The 14,773-nt window shown below is 43.3% G+C and overlaps 1 protein-coding gene across 3 annotated transcripts in view; it reads left to right on the forward strand.

Moving 5' to 3' along the window:
• AMBRA1 (autophagy and beclin 1 regulator 1) overlaps positions 1–14,773 on the forward strand; it is a 119,415-nt gene that overhangs the window by 94,070 nt on the left and 10,572 nt on the right. For all 3 annotated transcript variants that reach the window (XM_017742186.1, XM_017742187.1, XM_017742188.1), the window contains 2 exons: positions 13,038–13,130; positions 14,649–14,773. In XM_017742186.1, coding sequence (XP_017597675.1) covers positions 13,038–13,130; positions 14,649–14,773 — 218 coding nt within the window. The remainder of the gene's footprint in view (positions 1–13,037; positions 13,131–14,648) is intronic.

A 14,773-nucleotide genomic window follows, 5' to 3' on the forward strand; every position in this document is an offset into this window, starting at 1 on the left:
GAAATCTCTCTGAGCAACCTGTTCCAGTGCTCAGTCACCTGCTCAATAAAGAAGTCCTTCCTCATGTTTTGGTGGAACTTTGTGTTCCAGTTTCTGTGCATTGCTTCTTGGCTTTTTGCCCAGCATTGTCAAGAAGAGCCTGGCTCCATCCTCTTGACACCCTCTCTTCAATCCCCTAGTCATCAGTGTAGCCCTCGTCCCAGGAGCTCCATGTCTCTTTTGTCCTGAGAAGCTCAGTCTGGGACACAGTGCTCCCGATGTGGCCTCACCAGGGCTGGGTAGAGGGGCAGGGTCACCTCCCTTCATCTGTCCAAAGAGCTTTCAAAGCTCTTCCTAGTGCACCCCAGGATACCATTGGCCTTCTTGGCCACAAGGGCATTGCTGGCTCAGGGACAGCTTGTTGTCCACCAGGACCCCTATGTGCTTCTCCACAGAGCTTCTTTCCAGCAGATCAGCCCCCAGGCGTGTGCTGGTGCATGGGGTTTTTCTTTCCCAGGTTCAGGACCTTCACATGCCTTTGTTGAGTTTCAGTCAGTTCTTCTCTGCCCATCTCTTGTTCCTGTCAAGGTCCTCCTGACCGGCAGCCCAGCACTCAGGAATATCAGCTGTCCCAGCTTTGAGTCATCAGTGAGCTTGCTGAGGAGGCATCTGCCCCTTCATCCACATCATTGATGAACAAGTTAAACAGTACCAGGCCTAGTATTAACCCTTAGGGGATACCACTAGTTACAGGCTTCCAACTGGACCCCATGCCACTGATCATGACCCTCTAAGACCTGTCATTCAGCCACTTCAAAACACCTCTCCATCTTCTCATCCAGCCTGCATGTCCCAAGTTTGCCTATGAGGATATCACGGGAGACAGTGCTACAAGGCATGCTTAAGTCAAGTTAGACAACATCCACTGCTCTTCCCTCACCTATCCAACCAGTATTCCCATTGTAGAAGGCAATCAGGTTGGTTAAGCATGATTCCACTGTGGTGAATCCATGCTGACTATTCCAACACCTGTATAAATGGAAGTATTTCAGCTGTCACCCAGGTGAGCGTATTGCCACCTGGCTTCTTCAGTACTGGGTAATGGGACTAGCAGTTTGGAACTAGATACATAAAAATATATATGCTTTTTATTAGAGAGCAAAGAGGCACAAATTGACTATGACTAGGTCATGACTGCAAACTAGAGGAAGGTGGCAACCAGGTGATTTCTGCAATAGCCTGTATGTTGGTTGGGTGGATGCAAGAGACTCAGCTATTTGGAAATGCAGCTCAGCTTGCGGAGACAAGTGTATGACTTGAATACTTGTGACTGAGGGTGAAACTGAACTGCTAAGCCACGAGGCAGGTTTTGGTATTTTAAACCCAAGGTTCTCATTGATGCTATGAAGATTTTTTGCCTTTTCTTTATACCCCTGTTACACCTTTTTTACAACTTCTGTATTCTTAGTGCTTTTTTGCCTACATTCTTGGACAAGTTTGTCAAGCTGAGAGACTAAACATTTTAGAAGCTTCGTAGGTAGGGATTAGTGTGCCCCAGACCCCAAGGTCCTCTCCAGAACACATTCTGTAAACCAAGATAGAACCATCCAGGGGAAGGCTCCTTGGGGAGGGGGGCTCACTCAAGCCTCTCATTGGGGAATTTTTGATAGATATGCTAATTACTAAAACCTATAATGTTATACCAGATCATTTGGGGGTGTGCATTTCAGTGCATTTGACCTGGATGCATGCGCCTTAGGATCCTTAAAATAAATACCAAGGTAAAATCCCTTTTCCCCTTCTAACCGTGTTTGACTCTTGGTTTTAAGACCAAGAAAAGGCACCACCATCTTAACAGGTGTTGACAAGTTTGCTCTCAAAGCTGTTGTGCTCTAGGGAGGTGAGAGCAGGTCTGTATAACCTGTTAGAAACTTTGTGTGCTTTTCCCTCTGAATCCAAGTCTCTGAGGAATGGTCTGTGTGAAAGAACCCAGGGGATTGGATTCCTGTGGGACAGGAACTCAGCTTTTAGAAATACCTTCCTCTGCAAGTGACCCAACAGGAGAAACTGTTTACTTTTCACAAGTCTGATCTTGGAGCTGGAGCAGGAGGACTTAGGTCTGTGGTTAACAGGCAAATGCTGCTGATAAGAGAGTGTTGGCTCAGATGTGGCTTGGAAACAGGTTGCAGTCTTTATGAAGTTGTGACAGCCTTTTTCTTTTCTGAGGGTCTTGTAGTTCACTCTTGTCATGGTTGCAAACTGGTAGACCTGCATAGACATTAGATCACGAGTCTGCTGTCTGCTTGCACATGGCTTCACATTAACACGTGGTAATCTGTGCTTTTTGGATTTAAGATGGATTTGTGATCAGTCCAGAAGTGTGGTATTGAAAGGCTCTGGGGCTGCCATGTTTTCAAGGGTGGGCACCACTGAGCTGAATCAAGACACTAAATTGGTAACAGTGACATTCACTGGAAGAGCCATGTCACATGCAGACAGGAATCCCTTTGGGCTCACCATGTGATGTAGTGTGCTCCATTTAGGAAGTGAAGTGAACTGCTGTGTACTACTCAACTGTGGCCTGGAGGTCTGTCACAGGAAGTGGTACAGAGCAGTGTGAATTCCCCCCACTCCTCTGTTGTCCTGCTGCACACTGACTTTTCCACATGGCTGCTGGTGCTTTTTTAGCCTCCCCAAGAATGTTTTTCCCCTGCTACATGCTACCTGATGTCCTTTGTAACCATAACCAGTAATAATCTTCAATGAAGTTTTGTACATCTTTCTTGATTTCTGCATATTTCAAGGTTTGATTCAGTTTCTGAATCTTGGGGTTTGCAGCATGGAATGAAATCCTCAGTGTCTGTTTTATATGGTAGAAACACCTCTACTGAATTAAAAAGGAATTTGATTCTTAATGCTCATAACCTTTCCTATCCTGTCACATCCCAACAAGAGCTTTCCCATTTGGAAACATCCCTGGTGGGGCATCTCAAACATGAACTGTCTTGTGAAACATAAACAGATGAGACCAAAAGTGGTGAGGAGCAGACTGCATGTTGCCCTTTGCTGGCTTTGCCTGTGGAGGACTGCCACAGGAAAAAGGCAGGGGATCCAAATATCAATCGTTTGTTGTTTCATCTTGAGTGTCTTCTCCTCTGTGCTCAGGAGCAGGTTCTGGAAGGGCTCAGTGCTCACATGCTTTTGCAAATACTATTCCAGAAACCTCACTGTTCTTAGAAGACTTCAAAACCAAGCTCTTGAAGCACCTTTTCTAAGGCTAGCTTTGTAATGCAGGCATCCACAAGAGAGGAGGGATTTCTTCAGCAGTCAGAGCCTCTGGTAATGGAATTCATATACCCCTGAAGATGCATCTGGTTCAGAGGCAGCATCCCTTAGATTTCTCTCATTGGGAAGTAGGTGTGGAGAGTCTCAAACTGATTCAGTGCTATTCAGTGTGCATATTTTAGTTCTTTGTGATAAGATCTGCCTCCAACATGAAATTATTCTAGGAAAATTCTCTTTACGATAAATTCCGATGCTTTGCAAGCCATCATTGCATTTATCTGTCTGTGCCAATCTTTTCTTTTTTCTCTGAGAATGGCATATCCTCCCATCTACTAATGGGGACAATGTGTCTACATCTAGTTATCAGCATTGGTGAAGAGATGGTAATCTATGCAGCTGCCTGGCAGGTCATGTCTCACTGCTGGCTGGCTTCATTCCTCAGGCTCTGCAGCCTGCAGTCATGATGCCCCCAGCAGCATAAGCTACATCCTTTGCCTCTTAAGGATAGCTGCTGGAGGATGGAGTAAACAAGGAGACAGAAGGAAGAGCTCTCTTCCCTCATGTGTAACCAAGGGATGTTAGTAACCCTGTGTAAGGAATATTCTCTCTTACAACTGTTAACTGGGGTAGCTGGAGACATTGTTTATGGTCTGAGTCCTCCCTGCAAATGGCCTTTTGAAAGGCAGCATCTGCAAGGGATCTTTAACAAGGAAATGAATGCATGTCCTGGGCTTCTGCTGCCTGTTAACCACAAGATACATTGAATTTTCTAAATGAGGGTAAAACATGCTTTTGATTGATAAAAGGACTCAAAAGGCAGGAAGATGGCCAATTTTGCACTATAGATGCATCCTGAAAGCTTACATTTAGATTTTGTTATTCATGCATTTAAGAAAAAAACTAAATGAATTATTTCCAAATAGTGCAGAGAAGCCTAGGTAACCTGAGTGCCAAGAGGCTTGGTCATTGCAGATGAAGAAGTAGAGTGCTAATGTGGAGACCTGAAACAGTATTTCACTTCTGATACCGTTTTTTATTCTATTTCCTTTTTTGTATGTGAGTGGGATATCCAGCATGAGTGATGGCATTAAGTGAAAGTTGCCCTCATGAAATTCCACTTAATATGTCTAGGATTCCTAAAGATAAATTTTGAGAGCTGCTTTAAGTCCTCAATTATTAGCAAGTTCATTTCCCTCACCCAATTCTTCAAAATACGCTGTAGCACTGACTACTTAGTGATATTTATTTCCCACCATGAGAAAGGGAACTTGGTACAGAGCTCTGTGTTAAGGAATTGTAGCCTGGTACTTACCAGTTTGTGTACTGTGTCACTTGCCTTCTGCAGGTCCTAACTAGTTCTCAGTTTTAGTAGCACTCTTTGTGAGAGCACAGCCATGTGCTGTAAAAACAGTTACCAAATGCTTCACTTATATCTATTCAGATCACACCTGCCACCTTTTCTTCCTGTACTTTTTTGTAATTCTGTCTTCAAAAGCAGTTAAATTTCATGCAAGCAATTATTTTACTTACTGCCTACTGCATGTGGCTCACTCTTTCATTGTTTCAATATATCTTCTTTTTTCTATTTGTTATATTACTCTCTTTAAGGATAAAAGTTACACTTAGAAGATGGTAATAATTTTAACTATGGCTTTCTTTTTGAAGAATGCCGCTAAGTTGACTTTCTTGCCCTTTTGTCATTTCCTCATTTTTTTTTGGTAAGGTATTAAAAATCAGGTGTGAATGACTCAAAAAAGTTAACTTTTTAAAAAATTTTCTAAATGAGTGCAACTAGCTGCTATGTCTGGTGTATTTCTTACTCCCTAATTACACAAGTACCCTTGGATATTTTATAAGTGGAAGCTTCAGAGAAGAGAATTCGGTATCTTGTCCACTTTGAAACATCATTGATTTCTGTTGTTAGCCTCACAAATGAATAGACCTTTTTTCATTCTAATACCATTTTCCTCATGTTTATTTTTAGAAAGTCTTTCCACTCTCTTGCAGCTCAAGTTCATCCTGCTTTCTTATAACCTTTCTTTTCTCCACGGATCTATACTAGACCTTCCTTGTTCATTTGTTTACTTCCTTGGCTTTCCAGTAAGATTTTCTTTAATTTTCTGGTCTTTAATCTGTATTATTTATGGAGTTTTATTTGGTGTCCCTTATGCCTGTTTTTTCCAGCAGGACTCTGCTAATGAATCCAGTTAGCAAATAAAACAACCAATATTTTTGTTCATTTTCTTTCCCTGTTTTAAATCCTTCTGCAAATGGTCTTAACTCAATGTCTACAAACTGTGAGTAATTGGAGTAATAAATTGGGGATTTTGGGTTCTTGATGATTTTCTTTTTTTCCTTTTTTTTTTTGAGGAGGTTTCGGTATTCTGTATGCTAAACAGAATACTTTTTAGTTGGCTAATTCCAAAGATGCTGAAGATTAAATATATAAAACTTGGCTTGCCCTGTGGATCTCACTGAGATTAGATCAAACCAAGATCTTGGTTCTGGAGCTTGGCAGCTTTGTGTGTGTGCATTCCAATGTTCTATTAAAAATAAGCATTTGCTCTGCTTGCTAATTTTAAACATTTATTTTGAAGTTGCTTTCTCCCATTCTAGATGCATTTTCCTGGTTTAGTTTGCTGGTGTCATATCTACAAAACAAGCCGACTTCATCAATGTTAGTTTCTGCTAAAACAGTGATGAAAATTCAAATATGACTAAAGAGTGACTTTGGCTCTGAACACTTGCAACAGTTTAAGATGTTTTAAGGCCTTAGAAGGCTTAAGCAATTTGCACTCCCCCAAAGACTCCTAACATCTTAAATTGTCTAAACCACTGGAAGAGCTGATAGATCATAAACAGCTTAAGATAGTCTGAGGGTTCAAAGCTGATTTGGAGTATAGTCTGCCTGTAATCACTTCAGGCAATTAACAAGCCATTAGGTTTTTAGAGGACTTAAGCAAGTTATCCATCTTTAGAGCTGGGTGTATGATAATATCAAGCTGAATTGTGCTTTTTTGAAGACCTTTAAGCTGTGTCTTCTGGAATCTGTTATTTACCTTCCAGAGGGGTCCCTATGTGGTGCTTGGAGCCAGATAGCAAAGGATACCATGGCATACTGGCAAGATTTAGTGAGAAGAAAATCAGTGAAAATTCAGGAAATTCTTACTTGGTCTATTTCTGCCTTGTTTATTCCAGGCTATTTGGCCTGGGTCTTGTGCTCTTTTTCTCATAAACATGGTACAAGTTACAACTTCCTATGTCACGCTGTATGTAAACACAGTGTGTTTACATGACAGTAGTGTAAAAAAATTCTGAGAAAATCACTTTTAAAAACTGTTGTGGTGTTTTGGCAGAAAAATGAAGGCTGTTTGAGAGGGACTTTTCTTGTCCTTGCTCTTAACACAGGTTTTTCTGTGCAGCCTTGCATTCCTTAAGGGCAGCACTCTCAACCTCAATATTTGTAGTTGGGTCCCAAGATAATCAAACATCCACACTTTCATGCTAAACTCTTTTCTTTCTGCTCTGTCATTGTCTTGGTACTTAATTTCCATTTATTACTCCTGTTGAATGTGTTGGAAGACTAATTCTTAATTGAAGACTTTCTCCCATGGAATATAGGACAAATTTCTCTTAATGCTTTCTGGTGGTGTGTCATCCATTTCAGCTTGTTTTATGAGTCTGCTTATCTTCTACATGCAATCTGTAGGTAGCTTGCAAATGCTGACTAGTGGAAGTCACTTGGTTTTTAGGTGTAGTGGTCCTGTGGATCAGAAGAAGCTGTTCTGTTTGAGCTCTTGTCATATTAATATCTCTTTTCTTTCGCTCCCTCTTTTCTCTCTGAGGTATCTACCAGTTTAGCTGACTGATAACTCTCTTCCTTAGCTGAGATACCAAAATTTTGCTCATGGAAGATGGCTGTTAGGGATGTGCCTTCTATCTAAATCTCCCCCACTGGCCACAAGATCATGGATTGGATCCAGACTTAAGTGCCCACTGGTAGGCAGAGCAAACTTGTGTGTGTTCACATTGTTGAGATAGAAGAGCTACTGAATTAGCTACTGGTGCTGCCAGCTTTATAAGGCTGGCTTCATAAATGGTGTGAGTTTGAATACAGCATCTTCAAAAATCCCAGCGTTTAACCTAGCTGGCAGGACTGCACAATCAAATGAACAGGACCAGTCATCTCGCAAACTGTTCCAAGTTGAGTTGGCACCCTCCCTGAAGCAGGCACACAGCTACCAGCTGCACCAAGCTGCTTGCTGTCCTGCTTCTGCAGCACCTTGGACAATTCAAGTAGGTGTCAGGATACGTTTCTGCATGGTTGCTGGTTTTCACGCAGGTAAAATTTGCAGGATTCTGGAAAAATAGTGGGTTGTATCAGTGTGAGGAGTAAAAATGAGGCTGCACATTCATCTCAGTGTGATGGACAGGATAATGTCATACATCATTTAAATATCAGTGGTTGTCGATCATGAACTGCAGATCTTGTGTTCTGTGAATTCCTGTACTCGGTCTTGTGCTCTTCCCCTGGCTATTTGCACATGGGCTGGTGCCAGTGAAGCTACCACCTCTCCTTGGTCAAAGGGAATTACTGCCCTGCAGAATTACTCCAGAAATCCTGTTTGCTGGTTCCATACAGTTTGCACTGCAGCCAATTTTCACTTGGATTTGTCTCTGCACGTGGTTCATCGCCTGCACAGAAAGCTAAATATTTATGAAGTAGGGCGTTAGAAATTATTGTTTTCCTATCCAGGCAGCTGCTGGGAGTGCCAAACTTCGCTTTTTACTAACAATACCGTTGCCTAGCTAATCATGGGAGCTAGGGATGGGCTTGCTGTGCTGATCATCACCATGCTGGCAGAAGAGATAATGAGCTGCTGACAAGGATGCATTTGGAATCTGGCCAGCATTGCATTGCACTGCACAAGATACTGTGTGCTGCTTCTTCCTTTCCAAACCAGGACAATAGATTCCTGTTCCTTAGCATAGTGTCACCTTGCTCTCTTGTAGCTCACTCTAGTTCTTTGATACAGTTTGAATGGCTTAAGAATGACAAGTTTACACAAAGGGAAGAAAGCATGTCTTGGGGAATTCAAATCCTTTGTAAATTAATCTGGTTTTGTATTGTATGCATTTAGTGATCTTGAATGGACTGTATATTTGAGAAATCAGCTTTAAGGAGTAATTTCTTTTGTGGAGAAGGCAAACTTGGCAGCATGAAGATCAGGTGCATTGCATGGCATCACTGTGCAGCTTCCTTTCTGTGTTGGGGTTGCCACAATCTTCATTCTGGTAATGAAGTTGTGCTGATACTTTTAGATGGGATTGCAGGCAGCAATGTTTAAATCAAAATTTAATTCGGTACTATAGCAAACAAGTGGGCTGCTGTTGAGCCTTTCCATGTGGCAGGATTTGAAGGAGGAGGGCAGTGCATTTGCTCATTGCTGCTGCCTTCTTAATATTTCACTTAAATCATCCCCTGATAATTTAAGTAAAAAGGTAGTAAGTGCTATTTATGCCTTCCTGGACATGCATACACTACTTGGAAATTATGGGTTGTTTTGTCTTGCTGTCATGCTCCTGAGCTGTGTTGTTATGGTAGAGTTGGAGAGTTCTCATCCTGATCCCTCCTCCTCTTCAACTCCCAATTTTGGATATGCCAGCTGGAGGGGGTTACCCAGATGTCCAAGTCAATTTGTGCTGACCTGTGCTTTGTCAATTTACCCTTCAAATACTGGTTAAGCAAATGCAATAAATTGTATTTCAGCTTTCTTGTCATATGTTAATAATGTTGTCATTAATTCCTAGTACTTGGGCTTAGTTTTTTCCTGGGGACATAACTGAGCTGTGTAGGTAATACCTTCATGCAGAGGGAGAGGCTGTGCTAAATTGTTGGCTTTTGGTACTTAACAGGCTCCACTCTGAATCCTTATTTGACTTTCAGCGAAGCCTGCAAGTCTGTGCCCTTCATCCTCTCCGAGCTCGTTAATAATGTGAGCTGAACACAAGTGTGAAGGAAAAGTCCATCTTAGAACAGATCCCTGCTGGGAAATCCAGGCTGTGAGCAGCTCTGCATATAACAAGCTAATGGAAATTTCCAGGGAGGGCTTAGAGAGCTTAGTGACAGCCATAAAAGGGAAGAAAGTAAGAACTTGACTAAGTGGACTTCACTGTCCATGACTGACACAGTGTGGAGAATTGCAATTTTTCACCCTAAAACCCTGGGCAACAAATGTCCTCTTTACTGCATCCACATCTAAGTGGCAATGTGCTCCATGCTACCCAGAGCTTCTACCTCATGCCTTGAAAAATGTAAAGTGCCTCTAGCATTTCCATGTCTAGAGTTTGATGAAGCAAAAGTTAAATGCTTACATTACCTGAAAAATATTCATTTCTCCAGTGTAAGCTCTGCTTCTTTGGAATGAATCGTCAGGCCTTGATTTGCAAATCTCCTGGGAAACGTACTGTGAAAGGCTGCTCATTTACAAAATTCAAGCAGTATTTTGCAATGGGAGCTAAAAAACCTTTAGGCTTTCTGAAAAGGGAGATTGCACTATTTTAAATAGGTGTGGCTAAACCAGAGGAAGTGTTAAGCTTAATTGAAAATCTGATTTAAATCAAGGTAATTGTAGTTGTCACACACATCTTGTTGTGTACTGAAGTTGGTTTAAGGTGCGACTATGTGATCAAGTTTCTAATGGCGTTAAAACGGGCATTTAAACCACACAGTAGTAGTATTTCTTTGATGAAATTTTGATTTATTAAGAAGAGAAATTATGATCTTCATATAAAAGGTAGTGCCCAACCAGTGCCCTCTGTTGAGTTCAGGTGTATGCTCTCCTCACTGTATCTTAATGCAGTCTGAAACACCTCTTATAGGCTCAATCAATCATCTGAAGGCTGGAAAACCTAATCAGGAGCAATCTTGATATTGATCTTAGGGCTGTGAAGACACCAGTGTGGGTTCCAGGTCAGAGATACACAGATGCATACAAAAAAGGACAGAGATGGTGCTGAGGGCCTTTTGGCTTGGCGTCTTTTGCAAGAGGTAGAGTTGGGAAAGGGTAAGTTGCATAGCTGGCCAAAGGAGGAGACTGCTGAAAGGTAGTAGTGAAGATGCTTGCTGCTGCAGGGAGTGCCAGCTGTTTATTCTGAGCCACTTCTTTTGCCCAGCAGGGAGACACACTCAGACCAAACTAAAAAGCTGGGTTAGTGATGCTGAGCATGTTGAACTCCCATTGTGGCCAGGTGTAGTGACCTTGGCTTAAGCCTGTTTATTGGTGTTCCCAGAGTCAGCAACCAGAGCAGTTGCACCATCTGCTACAGGCCCTCCTTCTAAGGAAGGAAGACAAAGCCCTTGATTCTCTGGCAGTAAAGGAGTAGCTGATAGGACTCTGGCAGCAAAGCTCAGTTGATAAATGGCAATGTTTAAAACCAATGTGAAAAGTTACGTATTAAATGGAACGCCTGTTGATTTCACCATGCACGAACTGACAGCATAGAGTTAGAATGGACTTTGCTGTCCAACAACCCAACTGTACAGTAGTGAGACCCTGCAGAATAGCTAGGAGGATGGTCAGGAGCTTTTCATCTGGTGTACTACATGTCAGTTTGATACCATGATGCTTTTGTACAAGTGAAATTGATCCGCTCAAAGAAGTGTGTGTGCAGTAGCTGGACTTTCTGTGTAGTACAGGAACATGGTGTTTGGGGGAAGAGAGGAAACACAGTATTGCCAGCTCCCATCTTGGCCTGGGAGAAGCTTTGTGGTCTTCTGGTTTCTTGTCTTGGGAGCTGGCAAGCTGGCAAAGACAAGTAGGGCACACACTGGCAAGGAATACCAATCATGTACATAGCTGTGGGGGACCATGCCTATTCTTTGGAAAGCATGAAGACGTGTGGAAGAAGAGGGAGAAGAGCCCGGGTCAGCTTAGCTCTGTTGTGTAATAGCTGAAGATACCAAGCACACTAGACTTTTTATGGAAATTTTGACTACAAGGTCAGGAAGTCTCTCTTGCCTAGGGACTGTGCTGCTTAGCAGACAGCCAAGTGTGACAGCTAAGCCTCAGCCAGTATATTAGGCAGGGGATGGAGCAGCCAGAGGGACTGGCACAGTTTTAGTGACAAGTTACCATCTTTCAATAAACTCAGAAACCTTTATAAATTGGCATCTCACTGGCAGCTGCTTTCGTGGGGTATAATGCAGCACAGGACTAGCTCAGCACAAAAAATAAAAAAGCAATGGCTGTTTACTTCCTGTAGACTCCATGTGTGGTTTTGTTGACCTAATTTTGTTCCTCTCTCACCCTGGATCCTAACCTGGGGTGCTGTCACCCTGGCAGCCTAGCCCCAGGCCTCCAGCACACACTGCTTTCCCACTGCAGCATGTCTGACCTGCAGCATCCTCTAAGCCAGGGTTCTTGTCAGTTCTGCTGAGGCATCCCTTTACAGGGGCAACAGTTTTTATATGTACATAAAACATCTCGTTTGTGCTTGAGGCATAACCAGCTACCAACTACTTGCTGTGAATCCTTTCAGATTATGGGACTACCCCTAGTTCTGAGACTGTCTGCAGGGTCATGGAAGTTCAGCTCTTCAGACACAGTTCCCTTCTGTCTACACAGGACTTTTTTTGTTAGTTTGGGGTTTTTTCCCCTCACTTGCCTTGCTGTGACCACTGCAGAGCATTGCTAACTCTCCACCCAGCACCATCAGGTGTGTGTGCAGTCCAGCAGCCACGTGGTAGTACACAGCACCATTTCAAAACTCCCAGGCCAGCTAACATGAGCTGTCAGCATGGTGTGGCAAAACACTGTACAGAAGGTGCCTTCCATGGTAATGCAGCCTGGAGTGCTTCTGAAGGTGGAACACAGCAGTAGGTGGGAGATCTCCATGCTGCCTTGGACTGCATAGTGAGTGCCCATCCTCTTGACATTTCTGTATGGCACAGAGTAAGCTGGATTCACTCTCACCCTCTTCTTGGTGGGATGTGTACTTACAGCATTATGGTGGATTAGTTTCTGTGATTGCCTGTAGTCTTCAGCAGTGGTTGTTAACCTTGTCTGTTCCTGTGAGTAGTAAGGCTTGACTTGCTGTATCTTTTGGGGAAATGCTCTGTGAAAGGTTTCCTGAGCGTTGGCTGTTCCATTACACTTAGTAGCAGTAGATGAAAAATTCAAATTTGGACTTTTCAGACACACATGCTGTTGATGCAGTACAAGTTCTTCTGTGGAAACTTGTTAAAATACCCTCTACATCTGTCCTTGCTCCACAGTGGCTGTCAGTGAGAGGGATGTATAAAGGTTATTTATTGGTAGAATGAGAACCATTTGCAAAGAAATGTAAAGTTGAATAAGAGCAGTGTTTTACTGACCATCACCTAGTGCAGGAAGTGCTTGCAGACACCACAGAGACAATTGGTCTTTCCAATTCTTTGTTTAGTCACTTGGAGTTAGGGTAACCTGATTTCATACACACAGTTGTATGTCTTAATTTCCTCAATATCTCTCTGCTCCTGTTAGCGTGTCTTGTTGCTAATCCTGAATTGAAATGAATGGACTATTCCAGAGCAATCTGGTAATACAGCACTCTGTGTTTGCAAGGTGGTTTATGGTGATGAGCCCTTTCCATGAAAATGTGAACTGAGCTAGATCTGCAGTTTCTGTAGGGCAGGAATCAACACTGTTCTTCATGTTGTGGGGATGTAATGTGTGCTGGCTTGATTAGTGTCCTGTTATGCTAATACTTTTTTCCTTCTTTGGCATTTTAAGGGCCTTAAACTCTGGAGTTGAGTACCACTGGGACCAGCTGAATGAGAATGTCTTCACTGTGCATTCCAGCAGCAGGAACACTGAGCGGCCTGGGTGAGTCTCCTGGGTGTTGGGTTAGAGAGACCTGACCCTTTCTGCTGGTTTTGTTACATCTGACAGCATCACTTCTTTGTTCTCTCACCACTGGCAGCTTTAAATATGCAATTTTCTCCCCCTTTGACATTGCCTAGTTGGGTCACCTGGCCTTCTTCCAGCAAGTGACATTCAGTGCCCAAAAGTGCCAGTGCTAGTAAAGTACACGTGTCATTCAGGGCCCCAGTAACAGCTATGGGAGGAACATGTGGGGCTTGATGCATCAAAAACACCATGTAAAGCAAATGGCTTTTGGAGGATAATTGAAGAACAGAGGAGTTCACAGAGAAAAGGGCAAATCTGTGGTGCCGACCTGGTGACTGATTTTCATCTTTTTAATTGCTGGTCGTGGGACAGTTGTTTCTCAGCAATAAACTCTAAAAATAAAGCTGAATCCCTTGATGGCCCCATTGGCTGTTTCAGTCTGTCCAGTAGTGCACATGTTGTTCTAAACACAAGGGTGATGCTGCAATCCGTTGCTTCTTGCCATAGTGACAAGTTCTCCATAAGCTAGCTGTTCTCAGCAAGAGGGTGATACTTGTGTTTCTGAATTGTGAGCTTCAGCATCCCAAGGAAGTTGTGAGCTTGTTTACAGGATGAATGTCTGGGCTGTCCTACAGCCTTGGTCTGATTGTGGGTGAAAAATAAGCAGCAGATTCCTTACTCTGCTGTATGAGTGGATATTGCCACTACTTAAGTTTTTGACAGTACATACTCAGTCTGGTATAATGGCAGCTTGAAGGCAGAAATACTGGTCCAGAATGAGCTAGCTCAAAGAGAGAGCAAAAAAAGTGTAGCAGGTTTCAAAGCCTTATGAAAAAAGGTTATGAATGAGGCAGTCTTTCCTTGTTTCTCTTCACCATTCCCAGCACTTAGAGGTCAGTTCAGAAAAGAGTGTTGTGGCGTTGTCAAGATTCAGCTGTAGCGTCGTGCACTTTGGCTGTTTGAGTCAGAATCTAATGAGCCTTGAGGTGGTTCCTTTTGAGACCAGAGGTTTTCTCTTGTCTGACTGGAATGGGCAGAAATGCCTGCTGGAGTGCATTCATGTGTGACGCTAACTAGGAAGTCCAGAGGAGGAAAAGGATACAGGCTACATCCGTGGGAGTTAAAACTGCCCTGCTGACGTGCAGGAGGTTTTGTGTTTGTGCTCTTGCACTGCACGTTGTGTTGCCTCCTCAACGCAGTGACTCCAAGACAGTCGTTCTGCAGGCTTGATGCTGCAGGGATATCCCTCTGTGCCTGTAAGACACGCTGCTTCTGTGGAAGGGTGAGTGGACTCTTAAGACTCCATTAGCTTAAAACTCAAGAGACCAGTGTGTGTAAATAAGAGCAGGTCCCAATTCCTTTCATCCCCATCCTCATAGTGGCATGCAGGTGCCTGGTTGGAGTGGAGGCAAGAGCCTCATGTGCACATTTCAGTCTTGCTTGGGCGTGTTGCCTCCAATGATCCTGGTCTTACTTGTTTTTCTCTCTTTTCAGAACCAGCAGAGCCACATGGAGGACAGACAGGGACATGGGCCTGATGAATGCCATAGGCCTACAACCCCGAAATCCCCCCACCTCCGTGACATCACAGGGTACCCAGACCTTGGCACCTCAGCTGC

Source organism: Corvus brachyrhynchos, unplaced genomic scaffold (genome assembly GCF_000691975.1).
Source record: "Corvus brachyrhynchos isolate BGI_N302 unplaced genomic scaffold, ASM69197v1 scaffold115, whole genome shotgun sequence".
Lineage (NCBI taxonomy): Eukaryota > Metazoa > Chordata > Aves > Passeriformes > Corvidae > Corvus > Corvus brachyrhynchos.